Source organism: Talpa occidentalis, unplaced genomic scaffold (genome assembly GCF_014898055.3).
Source record: "Talpa occidentalis isolate TD23 unplaced genomic scaffold, MPIMG_talOcc4v2.1 talOcc4.6, whole genome shotgun sequence".
NCBI lineage: Eukaryota > Metazoa > Chordata > Mammalia > Eulipotyphla > Talpidae > Talpa > Talpa occidentalis.
The window spans coordinates 14028156-14046377 of NW_023604972.1; the positions used below are offsets into that span (position 1 = coordinate 14028156).

General features: G+C 38.9%; 1 protein-coding gene across 8 annotated transcripts in view; it reads left to right on the forward strand.

Moving 5' to 3' along the window:
* The window catches only part of TBC1D19 (TBC1 domain family member 19), a 120415-nt gene that overhangs the window by 20438 nt on the left and 81755 nt on the right, over positions 1 to 18222 (forward strand). For 6 of the 8 annotated variants that reach the window (XR_005129005.2, XR_005129006.2, XM_037530768.2 and 3 more), the window contains exon 1: positions 11805 to 12017. Coding sequence is in view for 6 of the 8 variants with exons in the window: in XM_037530768.2 (XP_037386665.1) it covers positions 11919 to 12017 (99 nt within the window). In the remaining 2 variants the exon portion in view is untranslated. Of the gene's footprint in view, positions 1 to 4962; positions 5956 to 9055; positions 9199 to 11804; positions 12018 to 18222 lie in introns of those variants that run through there. The other 2 variants (XM_054688504.1, XM_054688503.1) reach the window with 2 other exon arrangements.

Sequence of the window (18222 nt, forward strand, 5' to 3'; positions counted from 1 at the left end):
AAATTCAGTTAGGAAATTTCCATCTTCCCCGATGTCAATCATTTATTCTTGTAAATTGGCTGTAAGGTGTTCTGTCTTTCTATTTTTAACAAATGGATTTAAAACCTACTGAAGTTCTCTGTTTAGAAAAAGAATCTTTTATATTGAGTGATAACTCACAGCACAGAAAAACACACTGACCTTAAGCCCAGTAGAGGAATTTTTAGTAGTAGAAAGGTCTGTTTCCGTGTTTTTCGGGTGTGCTGATACGGCTCCTTTCACAAGTAACTGACATCAATTGCTTAGAAGTAAAATGAAATAACTGTGGAAAACTCCCAACATCAGTTCCAAATAGCATACATATATTTCTTAAAAAAAAGACTTTTTTCACCTATCATTAAGAGTTGCTAAAAATCATCTTAACCTTAAAGAATCAGATTAAATATATTAACTTATTTCAACAGTATCTACAAGGAGTGTGGTAGTGACATTTACATGTCCTCACAGACAAGGTCAGCAGATTTGTCATGTTGCTCTTGAACAATGATTTTACCTTGAGATAACAGCTTTGTCTGGGTGCCATATTAGTCTACTCTTGCTGAAACTTTGCCTCCTAAGAAACTACCGCAGGAATTCAGACCTGTGGTATAAGTTGATCCAGGTCTAGGGCAACTCTGCCTCTGGCTGTGAAGACACTGGGCTTAGCTCTGGGCTTGCTCTCGGCTGCTCCATGTGCCCTACTGCAGGGCCCCAGGCTGAGCATTCGCTGCAATGTGACTGGTGTGACCAGGGTTTGTGCTCATGACTAGGGCGAGTGAGCAGGCCAAACCAAACTGGCTCCTGCCTTTTAAACCTCTGCCCCTAACTGCCATCGACCAAAAGGTGACATGTGAGCTCTTGTTAAGGGTGTTGAAGTGTGATTTTTCTAGCAAGATAATGAAGAAGACCAATAATTCTGCTAACTACAGATTCCCGTTAGTCAACAGCCCATTGTTAGCTCACTATTCAATCAAAACCAACGTGGCACCACAGGCTGGATTCCACAACCAATTGAAAAATCTAGCTGTCTACTGTTAAGTCAGATATCTGAGATATGCAAAAACAGAAAACCATGACTCTTTTCTCACTAACATTTGTTCTGAAAATACAGTTCTTTTAAATAAAAATATTTAGGTGACCATATGACTGGTTTATTATGGTTATTTTGAAATGAATTAGTAAGCAATCTTTTATTGTGGGAAAATATATATAACCTAAAATGTACAACCTTAACCGCATTTAAGTATACCATTCAGTACTGATATTGTACCAATATCACCACCAACCATCTCCATCCCTACCTAGAACTCCTTCCTCATCCAAACTGGAAACTCTGTACTCATTAAACCTTAACTTCCCAGTAGCCTCTCCACCCACCCCCTGGCAACATCCACTGTACTCTCTGCCTCTGTGATTTTGAGCACTCAAAGTAACTCCTGTAAATGGACTTATACAGCATTTGTCTTTTTATGTACGTAGGTTAGTTCTTATAAAATAATGTCTTCAAGATTCATTCTGCTATAGAATACATTAGAATTCCCTTCCTAAGGCAGAGTGATATTCTAGTGTATGTACATACCACATCTTGTTTATCTGCTTATTCCTCAGTGGACAATTGGGTGCTTTCACATTCCAGTATTTTGGACAATGTGCTATGAATATGGATGTACTAATATCTCTTTGAGACTGTGCTTTCAATTTTTTAGGGTATATACGCTGAAGTTGAGTTGCTAGATCTTATTGTACTTTATTTTTAACTTTTTGAGGAATTGCCAGACTATTTTCCATTGCAGCTGTACTATTTTACATTGCTACCAATGCTGCATAGAGATTCCAATTCCTTTTTGTTTCTGTGGATCCAGTAATAATGGCACCAAATTGATTCTGATTTTAGTAATTTGAGTCTTCCTTGTGTGTTCAGTCCATCTAGTTATCTTTGTGACCTAAACAAAATGTCATCTGTATAGCACAATTTAGAAATTTCTTAATTTTTTTGTGTTTGGTTATAATTTTCATTTTGGAAAATGAATGATGCCTCTTCTTTGCTGTTTATGGCAGAACTATTGTTTTGCTACAATCAGCTCTGATAATGTTGGGAGAGCCATTTAAAATTAACATCAATGTTTCCTTCCTGAGCTTAATAGATACCTATTTATTCAAAGACAGAGAAAGGATCTTTATATTTCCAGGAAATGGGGAAGATCATGAGACTGTGCAAATAGTGGTCCCAGACAGCACAGTGGCTAACAGAATTTTGTGTTATTCAGGAAATAGGAAAGCAACATGAGCAAGGTAAAGAGCAAATTATGAATGGATTTTTTTTCTAACAAAATGTCCAAATAATTAGACAAGGAACATTATGCGCCACATGAAGGCTGAAGAATAATTGTTAAATAATAGACTTGAATCATTGGGAAGTGAGCCAGGTTTATCCCTAGTTACCCAGCCTGTTTTTAGTAATGATCTCTAATATTTTTACAGCACTTTGTAATTTCCACAGAGCTTCCCTTGTTGGTGGCATCCTCCTTCTTGTTCTCCCTTGAACCCCAGGATTTTTCATCAAATCTGAGCTCAGAAATGCATTTGCTCAACTCATTCCCAGTAAGCACCTTCAAATCCTTTATAGGACAAGACAGTCAAACTGAAAAAAATTCATTCAAACAAAGGTAAAAATGACTGATAACGTTTAATATGTGACCTTTCCAGAGGCATTTGTATTTTATCCAAAGATAAGGTCTTAAGTTAAACAGATGGATCCGTAATTCTACAGGTCAGGCAGCAGGAGAGGTTTCCTGGGGTAAGGGGGAGGCATAGGATTGGAAATGCCCTGTTTTGATGTCTTTGAATCAAACAATTTAGGGCTGTTTTTTGTTTCCTGGCAAAGCATTCCTCTCTCCAGTTCTGCTTTGCTGATAGCATGCATTTCTTCGATTGATTTAATTTAATCAATTAGCATATAGATTTTTAAACCATCCAAAAATATAGGCTTTCAGTATTTTTAAAGATTGGGACACTGTTAGGGTGATTTTGACCAACTTGAAGAGTTTTATATAGATAAGAAATTTGAGGGCAGGAAAGTCTGAATCATTCTTATGAGTTAGAACCATAAAATTCAAATGGGTAAGAATCAAGGAAGCTGTGAGGATTAAACATTTAGTAATTCAAGAAAGTCTTGTGAGATGTATTCTTGTTATTTAGAAACAGACCAGAGTACAATATGTTTTTGCTGTTATTCTGTAAATCTAACTGAGGTATGGCTGAATAATAGAAGATGTTACTATTGTAGCGCCTATATTGTTTTGCTCTAATATAATCATTACATTTTCTCTCTAAATTAGTCATTATTACTTGAATTAATCTTTTATAATTTTTTTTCCTGTGCTTGTGAAATTTGTTACATAGCAGAGTACTAGAGAAGTCAAGAGTCTCTTTAACATTGATAATGTTATCTTTCATTACATTCCCAAAGATCTCCTTTTAAAAATACAGAATTGTTGAGTGGCTGTATGTTACCTTTATACCATTACAGATTCTTGGCGGAAGATGTTTAGAAATAATTCTGTTTAGCCACATCGTGTTTTCTGATATGACAGTGAGATCCAAACAGCTGCCCCATCTAGTTTGTAGCAGGAGCAGGATGAGAGCTGGGCCCCCTGACCCAGCATCAGGCACTGCCCACTATACCACATGGCATCATTTTACATGTTCAGAGGCCTCATTGGTTTCAGAAGATTGCTGGAGAGGGTGGACTGCCATGTTCCTTTGGAATAAATTCAATTCTGAAAGAAAAGAGGAGACCAAGTTGTTCTTTTCCCAGAATTCATGGGTTCACTGGAAATGTTCTGAGACGATGAGTTAGTCTCCAGGAGTTTGATTTTTCCATTTAGCTCCCTTTTGTTTTGCTTGACCTTATAAGGAAGGAAGCCACTTAACTGGGTGATAAAGTCATTAAAATTTGAATTGTCAGTTTGTGTTATGTTTTCATTTTTAAGTATTTCTATTTTTTTTGTTTAAAAGACATCTTAAAGAGCAAAGATTACATTCAAGATTAGCAGCAAAGAATTTCTTTTTTTTTTTTTTTTTTTTTAAATATTAAATTTTATTTTTATATTCCCCCATACAATTGCAAACGCCCCATTCTGACCCCAATCCTTCCCCTCCCGCCCCCCACCCCCAAAAAGTGTCTCTGGTTCATAGTTTTTTTGTTGATTTTGATTTTCACTTTCTTATATTCATTTTCCTGGTCCCTTATTTAAGTTTTCTAGATTCCTGCTATGAGTGAGACCATCCGGTATTTTTCTTTTTCTTTTTGGCTTATTTCGCTGAGCATGATCCCTTCCAGTGCCATCCATGTTGCTGCAAATTGCATGTGTTTATCTTTTTTGAATGCTGAGTAATATTCCATGGTATATATGTACCACATCTTCTTGATCCAGTCATCTATTTTTGGGCATTTGGGTTGTTTCCAAAGCTTAGCTATTGTAAACAGTGCTGCTATAAACATAGGAGTGCAGGTGCTCTTTGGAATTGATGTTTCTGTGTCCTTTGGGTAAATACCTAGGAGTGGAATTGCTGGATCATATGGAAGCTCTATGTTTAGTAGGTCCAGAAATCTCCACACAGCTCTCCATAGTGGTTGGACCAGTTTGCACTCCCACCAACAGTGCACAAGAGTTCCTTTTTCTCCACATCCTCGCCAACATTTGTTGTTGCTAGTTTTTTTAATATGTGCCATTCTCACTGGTGTGAGATGGTATCTCATGGTAGTTTTGATTTGCATTTCCCTGATTACAAGTGATGTTGAACATTTTTTCATATGTCTGTTGGCCATTTGCATTTCCTCTTCAGAGAAGTTTCTTTTTAGCTCTTCTGCCCATTTTTTGACTGGATTATTTTCTTTGTTGTTGCTGAGTCTCATCAGCTCTTAGCAGCAAAGAATTTCTAAGAGAACACAGAAAAACCAAGATGTTGGTACTTGGAGCGACTGTCTTTCTAGAAAAACCTGATGACTCAGGTTGGTTGTAGAATCTCAAGAATATTCAGCACTTGGATTCATTTCTTTGGCTACATCTACACTGAATCATCTACAGTAAAAATGAAAAAAAAAAAAAAAACCCAACAACCAGGCAATTGTTTGGATATTTGGGCTGCTACATAATGACAAACATATAGCTGTTTGCTGTTTGCAAGTATCAGATGATCGAAGAGTATTTTATCATCAAATATTTACAGTCATGGACACAGTCTAATTCAAACTTGTATTTTTGCCAAGGAACAATTTGTTTCTACCTGGAATATAACTGGAAAGTCAGGCACAGATTTTGATGATTACTAGCTTAATGAATGAACGTAGCTTAGTTGGATATGAAACAGCACAATTCATATGATCAAACATTAGTTGAAAGAAAAACCCCCTGGAAGAAAAGGACTGAAGCAATCCAGCTGCAACTTGTAATCAGAAGCCAGAATACTCTCAGCATAATGAGGCCAGGCAGAGTTGCAACGTAAATGCTCGTTAAGACAATCATTTGAAAAGTTTCTATATAATGGCAGGTCTCTGGAATGCTAAGCTCCACGTTCTGCTGATTGCTAACAGGAAAGAACATCAAAACTTCATTTGCAGTTTGAAGGATGTGCACTCATCTGTTGGAGAGTTCAGCAAAGAACTCTGGTGCCCAGAAATCAGAGGAAAACCACTCAGAAGCAGAATGCACTGAATGAAAAAGGACTATTCTACCTCACCTCTATTTTCCAGTCTTTCCAAGTAATTAGACAAGGAACATTATGCGCCACATGAAGGCTGAAGAATAATTGTTAAATAACAGACTTGAATCATTGGGAAGTGAGCCAGGTTTATCCCTAATTTAGCCTGACGTCTTGGAGCTACCAAACTTCCAACCGCTAGCATGTTGGACATCGTTTCCTTTGTTCACACAAGTAAGAATTACCTCTCAGTTTGTATTGTTTGGTTGATGAATAGAATTTGATGTTCATGACTAAGTAAATGGATCAATCTTACCAAATGTCACCACCTCTGAGATGCCTTCCCTGACCACCCAGTTGATATATTGGACACTTCCACCCATCATAATGTTTTGTTTTCTTCAAAACAACTATGACTACCTAAAATTGTTTCTTTTTTAAAGGTGGTTGTGTTTTTATAGTCCATTTTTTCCGTGGGCTCGAAGTCCTGTTAGGTCAGGTTCCTTGGTGGTTCAGTCCCTGCTGAATCTCCAGTGTCTAGGATAGAGCCTGGCACATGAAAGGTAGCCAATAAATATTTGTTAAATGAATATCTGAAAACCTAAGGCACATGGTCTTAATTATACTTCTGTTATTTGGAATGGAAACTAAGTTTCCAGTTGCTTTACAAGGGAGAATGTCCATAAGACAAATAGGGAAATTGGAAAACGTTAAGAATAACAGAAAAGTAAGACTGTATAAAAGAAGCAGAGCCTGATGTTCAAGAAATAACATATGGGTGGGGGGTGGGTCTCTAACCTAATAGGACTGGTGTCCTTCCAAGAACAGGAAGGACACCAGAGATGGACACACACATAGAAAAAAGCTCAGGTGAGTACACAGTGAGACAACAGTCATCTGAAAGGCAGGAAGAGAGGCCACAGGGGCAGGCAAACCTTTCAACACTGAAATCTTCGACTTCCAGTCTCGAGAACCATGAGCAATAGATTTATGTTTAACCCATACAGCCTGTGGCAATTTGTGATGGCAGCCTTTGCTAATATTCATCTGTAGTGGACATAGTAGCTTGGCCTTCACTATCCTTCCCACATCCTTCCAGTGTGCTTTCTTGGATGATAGAGACCAGAGACTTTAAACTGTCCTCTTTCAGTCTTGAATATAGTTTCCCAATCAGATGCTCTCATTGTTGGAAGGTGGAAGTGAGGCAGGGACTGTCTTCAACCTGTTCTGTGTGTTTCTGGGACAGCATAGTCATGTAGGTACTGGAAGTTTCTAAAGCACTATTCTATATATATCCAGCCCTGAGCTTTGTGACTGTGGCTGAGTAGCCTGTTGATCACAAAATGTCAGCTAAGGCAGTGTATCCTCAAACCCAGCACTTCCTGAAGGTCGTCTTCTGAATGTGCCCCCGATGGCGGTAGGGCAGCTACCAGCTGCGTTGGTGGGTCACCGTAGCAGTGTTATTCTGAGTATTGTCTGGCACCCTGGTGAGAAATTCCTCAAAGCTTTTCTATTATTTCATAAGTAATTAATGGTCTCCTTCAAATCTCTTTCTGCCTAAGAAAGTTAGAGCAGTTACTGAATTTTGCCACCGAACCCTGACAATGCAATCTTCTATTTCTTTGTCACTGAGCATGATGTCTGGCACATGTAAAAGAACAAATGTTCATTGTTGTCTTAATCAGTGGTTCTTAATCTTTAGAGTCACTTGGAGAGCTAATACAGCACACCAAGGCCCAGGCCTATTGAGGTGTAATAGGGCCCTAGTCTTTGCACTTTGTCAAGGTCCTTAGTAGATTTCCATGCCCTCCGGCCTGAGGAGTTCTGGTTTAAACAGCCTCAAAGGCTTACCAGGTGCTAGGCATGACCCTAAGCACCGGCTACTCAGTGAATCATTTAACTTGAATAACAACCTTATGGTGTAGGAAGTTGGTTTAATCCTCATCTTATGGATGAGAAAACTGAGGCATAAAGAGGCTTAGAAAAACACCCAAGGTCACACAGATAATAAATCGTCCATCTTAGTATCTAACCCCAACCACCAAAATCCCCTTCCCCTGTCCCCTCCATTCTTCTGCTTGGATGATATCCTCTCTTTGCAGGGCCAAAAGCTGAATCTCATTTGAATTTAAATCAATTTCTTAGATAATTAAAAAAAAAAACTTAACAATAGCCAGTCTCTGTGATCTGACCATTTAGTTACTAAAGAAAATTACTGGGCTAATGAGAATCTTTCCAGCAAAACAAAAGTCTCTTGGGTAAATGCCAACATACTTCAAAGTCTAATAAAACCTATTTGAATCAAGGAAGAGTTTGAAGGAATAATTAGTCTCAGATACAAAACTAATAATTCCCTGAATTTTATTATTATCTTTGAAGTGAAAAATGGCAAAACTGACCCTTAGCTCCATCCTGTTATTAGAGAGAACATTATATATTTTCCAGAAGAATAGATGAAAATAGTATTCTTTAGCTGCAAAGTTCCACACTCTTTTTTTTTTTCTTGCTAATCATGTTTCTTACATTTTCAAGATTGCATCTCTAAGATTTAATAAAATTTCATTATTCTCCTAATACCTAGAATTAATAATGTGGAGGAAGATATCAGAAGATGTCCAGAGAAACTTCTGATAGAATGTGCAGAAATGCACAATGGATGAAATTTCCTCCCCTTTTTATGTTTTGTAAGCTTTTTAATTTATAGAAGTTCTCAAATTTTTATTTTATCACTATTACAAGGGAGGATTTCTGAAAACTTTTGAAATTGTCATATTTTTTTATCAGTAGCGGGGCTGGCAAGTAAAAGTAGACCTGGACACTTTTGAAGTAAAAATTACCCTCATTTGTCCCAGACAGGAAATGTGATCTAAATTAGCTGGTTTCAAAGTCCAGCTCCGACATTATGAACTTCATTGTTACCTTTTTTTTTTTTAAGATTTATTTATTTATTTATACATGCACTGGGTACAGTCAGAAGTGCGGGAGGATGAGAGAATTCACCAGAGCCAGAGCGGGGAGCAGAGCAGGCAGAAGGACCGAAGTACACTGCTGAGGGGAGCAGCAGGCGGCAGGAGAGGTCTGCGCGCCATGTGGGACCCTCCTCCGGTGGGCGGGGAGCAGCCGGGGATCGAACCGGTGCTGCAGAGGCTGCGGGCAGCTTCGCAACCCAGCGCTCAACCGCTGCACCACAGGGGAGGCCCCTCATTGTTACTTTTGAGCAGTAACTAAACTCCATGTCTAAGTTTGTTATTTTGGTAAATGTGGGGAAATAATCCCCTTTTCTGAGGTTTTTAAAAGAGTTTCATTGAGACAATGTTTCTTTCTCTTTAAACAGCATCTCTGGAGAGAAAGAGAGAGAAACAGAGACAAAGAGTTTGGCTATAGTTTGGAGGTGGAGCTGAAAAACCAGAGCTGTAATCAGGATTGATGAGAAAATGAACCAAGTGGATCGTGCTCTGCTGTCTTACCTGAAACCTAAGGGAAGTATTTGAGAAAGTAGGACCTCACTTTGCACCGTTAAACCTCTTTTCCCCAAAAAGTATAGATTGCATTGCAGAACAGATCACTCACTTCTGCTTGTACAACAAGAGAATAACCTAGAATTCCAGTAGAGTGACCTCTAGATATCGCACGGCCTTTACTGAAAGTTATTTATAAATAAGATGCTTTCCTTATAAGTCATCAATTTTTGTCTTGTTTTCTCTATTTAGAATGACAGTGGCAAATATTCTGCTCTTGTCATGCAATCCTTTATTTATAAACTTATCTTTGCAAGTGGGTCAATATTACTTGTTTTAGTTTTTGAAATGTCACTGTGAGACTGTAAAAATGCCACATTGACAAGTACTATAATTTAGATTCTGGATCCTGAGCTGCACACAATCAAGTCTGTGCATGATAAGCAATGTATGTATTGCCTAACTGTAAGCACTTAAATTTATTGTTATTCTGATTGGCCCCAAAATAGTCAGAGATGCTCATTCACAAGGGTTCACATCACAGTACCACTCTTACACTGAAGTCATTTTGGACAATGGAGTAACTATTCAGCAAGTGATTCTTTTCCTTCCTCTTTCTCCCAGATTGAGGATAGAATAGCAGATTATTTCTTGCTGCTAGAGGCGGCCACATGACACAGCTTCAGACAGTAAGATGTAGGGGGAATACTTGGAGGCTTATTGGATAGTTGTTCTTCTCAAAAGAGATCTACACTGTCATCAAAAATGTTTTGATTCTCCCTACCCCCATTCCTTCCACCTTTGTAGGCAACAGGAAGAGAATGTGATGTTTGGAATTGTGGCATGCCTCTTGAGATGGAGGCAATAAGCTGAAGGATTTAAGTCAATATGCTACAAATGGCACATGGAAGAGAAGTAAAGAGCTCAGATTCTTGATGATGTTGCAGCATAGAACCAACTTTGAGACATTCCTGCAGATTTGCTGGCAATAAAAAACTATAATTTAGACCACTAGGACTTAGATTTGTCTCCTGTGAATTTTATACTGTATATGGAATCAACATAATGCAAGTAGCCCAGATCTGCTTGAACTCAGAAACAAAGTCTATCTACCTCTGTAGAGAGGTGACAAACAGAATCAGAAGGAACTTTTTATCATGAGGGCTTTTGTGAACCTTGGGACTTAAGCACCTCTGTAGTTTTGTATCTTAGCAGCAAGAAGCAGCACCCTGGACAGTGGCTTTGGAGACACAGACATCACCTACACAGTCAGGACAGAACATGAGCAGACTTTTTCCTAGGTGCACAGGTGCCACTTCCTGAGGACTCCGTAAAGTAACAGGAGGAGACTTTCAATAGGCCCAAGGTCCTGTTCCAGCAGGTAGGTAGGGGCTGACTCTCCATGACAGCTAATAATAGCACTATGATCTACCTTGTTCCCACCTGTGACATTTGTGATATACACAGCACACATAATAATTTTTACTTACTTTGAGTAAATTCCTGACAACGTAGAGTTCAATCTATTCTGCAGACAGTCTGCTAAAAGCAATGTCTCCTAAAACAATCCCTGAAAATATTTTTTGTTGTAGATTGTGGAGTTTATGTGAGTGATGCTCATGGGAATAAAGAACATATTCCATTATAACCTGAATTGTAGCTTGTTTTTGTGTTAGGCTTGAGGGTGCTTTTAACATGGTCCACATCTTGGTTTATGTGAGGTGTCTGTCTGGTCTTAGTTTTCAAATATATTTCCTCTCTCTCTCTCTCTCTCTCTCTCTCTCTCTCTCTCTCTCTCTCTCTCTCTCTCTCCCTCTCTCTCTCTCTCATTCCTGCAGTGAAATCCAGAACCTTCAAATGTTGACCCATATCTTGAATTTGAGGGACTTTTGGGGAGACTTCTCGGGAACCTGTTTTGAATAAGACCTCATTTTATCTCTATCATGTGAGGCTTCTAGGCAAAGACTGAACAGCCTAACAGCCATTTGGTGACTACAAAGAAACACGAGAAACAGGAGACATCTGAGGAATTGTCAATACTTCGCAGAACCCCATCAATAAAAGCTTCTTGGTTAAGTCTTAGCCGCTTAGATATCTATTTCTGCAACAAGATTCTGGATAATAGAAGCAGGAAAAGTGGAAGTAAAATGGACCAGTACGCCCAGTGCTAAGCACTTTCACAATTGTTCCCTCAAATAAGCATCACATTATCTTGTGAAGGGGTAGTATTTTTCAGTTCTGAAATGCAAGCACCTCGTTCAACCTCACATAGCTAGAGCCAGAGCCTGACACATTTTGGGTGAAATTTGTCGTGTCATTGTTTGCACGGCTCTGCTTCTGCAGAGCTTGAAAGGTGGCAGAGGAATGACCCTTTACAATAAAACACAAACATGCACCACTCTCTAAATTCCCCTTGTGCATCAGAGGCGCTGCAGCTCTGCAAGGAAGAGCTCCTCTTCCAGCCCTTCAACACCAGACAAAGCAGGAACAATGAAATAAAAAGCTTTCTCTCCCGGGCCTTTTCTGTCAGCGGAACGCAGGTGCTGGGCCCGACCAGCGCGTGGGGGAACAGAGAAGAACGGACACTCGGGCAGGCGGTTGCCTGGCAACGCCCGCGGGAGCAGCCCCGGCGCAATAAGGACCCTGGAAAGTGTCACTGGCCTTGCGGGGGGACCGGGTCGCCCGTTCTCTCGGCGCCTGCGGCCTGTCCCCGCGGCGTGGCGGGGTGGGAACGGGGAAATGTTGCAGGAAGAGTCGGATCTGTCTCTCATTATTGCCCAGATCGTGCAGAAGCTCAAGGGCTCCAGCTTGTACGCCCAGCTGGAGCGGCAGGCCTGGGTGAGCGAGCGGCTGGGAGGGATGGGGACGGGCATGGGACGGGGATGGGACGGGGACGGGTCAGGCCTCGGCGGCGCCCGGGCTCCTCCGGCGGCTGCCCAGACCCGGGTCCGTCTCTGAGCTCTCTGATCACTCCAGGGGCGCTCCTGGGTAGGAAAAAGCTCCCAGGTGTAAGCTGCACCGCTCAGCCGCAGGCGGGGGTAATAGATCTTTATAGGGTGGGGGCATCACTCCCTCTTTTGTTTTTTTGCTTTTTTCCCCCCAGGCCTGAGAAATGTGGAGGCTACTCATTCATTTGCTATTGTTGTCCTCTGCAAGGTCTAATTTCTAAAGCTGCTGTACTCGATGAAGTTAGGCCTGACCACACCTTCCCTCACTTTTTCCTCCCTGTGAGTGGATTTAGAACACTCCACCGCCCTGGTTTTTTGCTTTCATGTCAATCACCTGCATGCACTCTGCCCTACCTGCAGGGATCCCCCGCTGTCTGCCCACCCAGCTTTTACTTTATTTTTTTTTTTTGTGGGGAAAGGGACGGTCAAAATTTTATTTTTTTAAACATCTTATTATTTATTTCTTTATTTTTCATTTTTTTAAATTTAAATTTCCATTTTATTTTTGGGGGTTACATTATTTAAAATATTTTTTACATCATTTTTCATTTTTGCACAATGTAAGCATTTTCATCTTGATTATAGTCCCCATACAATTCCCACCCCACCCCTTGTTTTGATCCTACTCCCTGCCCTCCCTCCCCTTAGTGTGTCTCTGGTTTATAGTTGCTTGTTGGTTTTGATTTTTACTTTATTATAGTTAGTTTTTTTCCTTGTCCCCTATTTAGGTTTTCTAAATTCCTGCTATGATTGAGACCATCCGGTATTTTTCCTTTTCTTTCTGGCTTATTTCGCTGAGTATTACCCCATCCATGTTGCTGCAAATTGCATGAGTTTATCTTTTTTGATTGCTGAGTAATATTCCACTGTGTGTATGTACCACTTCTTCTTGATCCAGTCATCTATTTTTGGGCATTTGGGTTGTTTCCATAGCTTAGCTGTTGTAAATAGTGCTGCTATAAACATAGGGGTGCAGGTGCCCTATTGAATTAATGTTTCTGTGTCCTTTGGGTAAATACCTAGGAGTGGAATTGCTGGATCATATGGAAGCTCCCTCTTTATCAGGTTGAGGAATCTCCACATAACTCTCCATAGTGGTTGGACCAGTTTGCACTCCCACCCAGCTTTTATTATTTTCTAATGTGCTTGGTTCTTTGAATGCAGAGATCCATCAGGAGACTTTTGCCCTTTTTTTTGGTGACTGCCATATAAATGGAATCTTAAAGTATATAGATTTAGGTGCCTGGTTTCTGTCATTTAGCATAGTGCTTTTGGGATTCATCCATGTTATTGGTATTTCAGTAGTTCTGTTCCTTTTTGTTGCTGAGCAATATTTCATTATTTGGATGTGCTACCTTTTGTTTGTACATTTGTTTGTTCTGGGTTGTTTCTGGTTATCGAGATGATGAGTAAAGTTGATATATTCATTCTGATATAGATTTTTGTTTGAATATGTGTTTTCTTTCTCTTTGATAGTTAGGAATGGAATTGCTGAGTACTATGCAAAGTGTATGTTTAGTTTATAAGAAATTGCCAAACAAAGTGACTGTGCCCTTTTGCATTTCCAACAGCAATTATAAGAATTGCAGTTGCTCTGAATTCATGTGAGTACTTAATGTCAGTTTTAAATTCGCTTTTAGTCCTATGGTAGGCTGTCTCATTGTGGCTTTAATTGCATTTCCCTAATGACTAATGTGTGAAGTAATCTGTTCAGGTCTTTTACCTACTAATAAAAATTGTGTTGTATATCATCTTATTGTTGAATTGTAAGGGTTCTTTATATATGATTCAAGTCCTTTTCCAGATTTATGTCTTCCAAATATTTTCTCCCAGTCTGTGGCTTCCTTCCCCACCACCGACTATGACTTCTTTTAAAATTTTTTAATTGGGTCTTTCCAACAGCAAAAAAAAAAAAAAAATTGATGGCATACATTTTAATCAGTTTCTTGCTTTGCATTTTTGTTTTTGGTACCTTACCTAAGAATCTTTTCTTAACCCAACTGCTCAAAAAATGTTTCTCCTTTTTTTTGTTCTAGAAGTTTTTATATTTAGATCTGTGAACATTTGGAGTTAATTTTTTTTTTTTATTTTTCAGTGTAGGGCGCTTTTTTTGCATACAGATGTCCAATACCATACATATTTCTAATATCAATTTGTTGACCATTCTGTCTTTTTTCCACTAATTTCCTCAGTTCTTTTGTTCAAAATCAGTTTACTATATACACACACACACACAAACACCCCCCCTCACACACACACACACATACCTGTCTGAGTTTCTGTTCTGTTGACCTATTTGTCACTCTGACTACCCCACACTGTTTTGATTTTTGACTTTTCGTAACTTTTTAGTAAGTCTTGAAATTAGGTAGGTAGTCCTTCAACTCTGTTTCTCTTTAGAATTGTTTTGAGCATTTTAAATCGTTCACTTTGCTATGTAAATTTTAGAATCGTCTTGTAAAATATTATAAAAATTGTTTCTTGGAATTGAATTGGGATGCTGAATTTATGTGGGGAGAATTGACCTCTTAAAAATATTACATTTTCTGGCCCATGAATACACTTTATCTCTCCATTCTTTGTATTTTCTCTCTCTTGTCATGTCAGTGTTTATCATAGTTTCGGTATATAAATCTTGTACATATTTTGTTAAGATTTATTTCCCCTTATGTATTTCATGTTTTTGATGCTATTAAAATTATTTTTTATTTCAATTTCCAATTGGTTTTAGTGTACATTTATATATTTACCACATAGCCCATGGCTTTGGTAAATTTATTAGTTGTAGTACCATTTTTGCAGATTGCTTAGGATTTTCCAATTACATGTGCCAAATGTGAATAAATACAGTTTTATTCTTCCTTTCCAATCTGAATGGTGCCATCATTGCAATGTTAGATAGATGGTTTATATTAGAATTAGGAATTACTCTATTATTTCTGGTTTTCTGAGTTTTATTATAATGGATGTGAATTTCATGAAGTATTTTCTTATGTATGGTCATGTGATTTTTCTTTTTGGTATGTTGATATGGTTATTAATATGAATTGCCTTTGAATGTTGAACCAATTATTTTGTATTCATGAGACAAATTCTAGTTAGAGATGATGCATTATCCTTTTGTGTGTTACTTTCTCTTAGCTTTTGTTCATGTTGTTTTGTCTGTTAGCATGCCTCGTAAATTTTTATTTAACTACAATTATTGTGTATGGAAAATTACAAAGTACCTAGATGATCTCTTCCTTTATATTTTTCATCCTTTCCTCCACTGGACAGAGTCTTGTGCTTGGTTACCTTAATCCAATACGGGAATGTACTGTGTGGAGTGTGAGTTTTAGGTACCCAGGCTCAATCTTTCTCTGTTCTTTCCTGGCTCTCCAGTTTTCCAAGTAAAAATTTGCTGTTTTCTATAGGCCTTATCCCCTTGGGTCCTAAATTCTAATCTTCTCTCTTGTTAGACTGCTGAAAAACTTTGTCATGGGTTCACTGATTAGGTCTTTAACCTTTCATATCACAGAATCCTAGTATTCAAGAAATTTCTTGAAGAGATAACTGTCTATATGTGTAAGACCTCCTAGGTCTTTGCTAAAACTGTTTATTTCTCTGTCCCCTCTCACTAGCATCCCACCAGGCTTCGTTCCAGGTTTGTTCTCACTCTCATCTTCTTGTTCATGTTCAGTAGAAGTTAATGATCCCAGGGCGAGGCCAGTTCTTCTCTCAAGATTTACCCCTTTCTGTCACTCTAGCTCTTATTCTTTCAGCAACACTCTTGTACCTTCATGTATCCACCTTATTCTTATTCCCACCTCTTATTCTTTCAGCAACACTCTTGTACCTTCATATACTCACTCTTGTACCCACCTGCAGCTTTCCCAGTTGTTCTAGGCAGGGGTACCCTTCAGCCACCACCTCCTTCATCCAGCTTGGAAATGTAAATTCCGTTTGGTGAGAATTAAACAAGGTTATATGTATGGGATGTTAATGCTTGGTAAATGAAAGCCTTAGGGTCCTTTAAAAGTCCAAATGAGATATTACTCCTTTGCTGAAAACCCCACAATACTTTTTACTGCCCTTAGAAAATGTTCACAATCCTTGAGTAGGCCTACAAAGCTTGGATGGTCTGACCTACACCCACTTTGTCTCATGTAGCACTGCCCTTCACCATCTAGCTCTTCAGCCAAGACCATCTAAGCTCTGTAGGTCTTCCATGACATCCCACCTTAGGTGAGGTATGTTTCTTTTTGTGATCCATAAGACAGAAGGTCCTAGAATAATGTGATTTCATTCAATGTCTTCTGTTATAAACTTGATGAGAAAAAAACAGTCCTGGCCAACACTGAACGAATTGACATCATATGAGGACCTGTGTATTTTACACTAGCATAATGACTGGCATAAGGCAGGCACATGATAGATAAATTTTAAGTCAAGTAAATCTTGACTTTTCTTAAATGTTTAAAATTGAGTACCTACTATGTGCCAGATACTTACTATTTAAAGCACCTTACTCTTTAAATGTTTGTTTTTAATTCAAACTTGAGACCAATGAGTTAATAGCTATTTCCAAATTTATAAGAAACTAATTTTCTAGAAAATAAGTAGAGATGACAAAGCCTTTTGCGTTCAAAGCTTATTGTATTTCAAAATTGCAAATAAGAGATTCTATTTTGAGCTCCACTATTGAATTAGTTGATTATTTATTAAGTATTTATTGAGTATTTTCTATGCATCAGGCACAGTTCTAGGCCCAGGGATACAATGGGGAATAAGATGTTCTTTCCTCAGGGAGACATGATAGTATTACAAATTCAGCCAAGAGTTGCATAACAATATTTAGGTCAACCATGGACCACATTGGGTGGTAAGTCCCAAATTCCTATTGCCCAGTGATATGGCAGCCATCTTAACAATTTATTCCAGCAGCAGTCTCAAATGTCTTCTGTTCACCAAATCTCTTAATTTCCCCTTGTGTTTGAAGTAATATCATAACCCCTAAGCATACGAAATCCATAGTTAATGTTGCATTTGCACCACAAGGAAATCATCTAACAACACTTTCCTTAGAATGTAGCCTGGTCACTATGCAACACATTATTTTAAATACAAGTCCTCATCCCTTACCCAAAACCCGAGGCTAGGCATGCTTTGAAATTCAGATTTTTTTTAATTTTAGAAAGATAATTCATGCATATTTATGTCACTTAATATCTCTACCATGATCTTGAAGCACTTTGTAATTATATTCATTAACATTTCTGCCACAGAGCATATAAATTTTCACCTTGTGTGATAAAGACTACAAATAGTCTCATGCTAATTCAAGTCAGATCAGATTTTATCACCATGTGAATTCAAGTTAGGATAGATTTCACCACTGGTTCAATTATGGAAAACTTTGACTTTCAAAGTTTTTCAGGTTTTGGAATTTCAAATATAGGATTATGTATCTGAACCATGACACAGAGGTTACTGATTTGATATAATAAAAAGTAGGGGCAGGGCCTCCCTAGTGGCGCAAGGTGTTAAGATGTAACCTATGAAGCAATTCACAGCAATTACAGCACAAGTTCAAACCCAGCCAGGGAGTTACCCACATGGCTCAGCAGACCTCTCCTGTCTCACTCTCTGTTCCCCTTGGCAGTGTATTTCAGTCAATCTGCCTGTTCTGTTCCCCACTCTGTCTCTGATGAATCCTCTCACCCCCCCACATCTCTGGCCTGTACCCCAGTTCTTGAATGCATAAATAAATCTTTAAAAAAAAAAGTAGGGGCAAGAGAATAGAAAGATAAAATTAGTAAAGAGATGATTACATGGTGTAAAGGCCAGGAAGACCACAGAGCAGGTTTTCTATGATCCAGCAGTCCGGGTAAAGGAGGAGTCAGAGTCCTCAGGGGCTTTTGTAGGTTTTTTATTTAGATTACCAGGTACACGGCAGGCAGGGGTGCTGGGGGCCTCCCAGCCCCCAGCAAGTATTCACTCTGGGCTCTCCCAGCTTCTCTCACATTTTCTCTGCTCTTCCAATGGCTCTGCTTCTCTCTCGGCTTCTACTGGCGTCCCCGTGATGCCGCCCTTAAAAGCACAGTCTTATCCCAGGT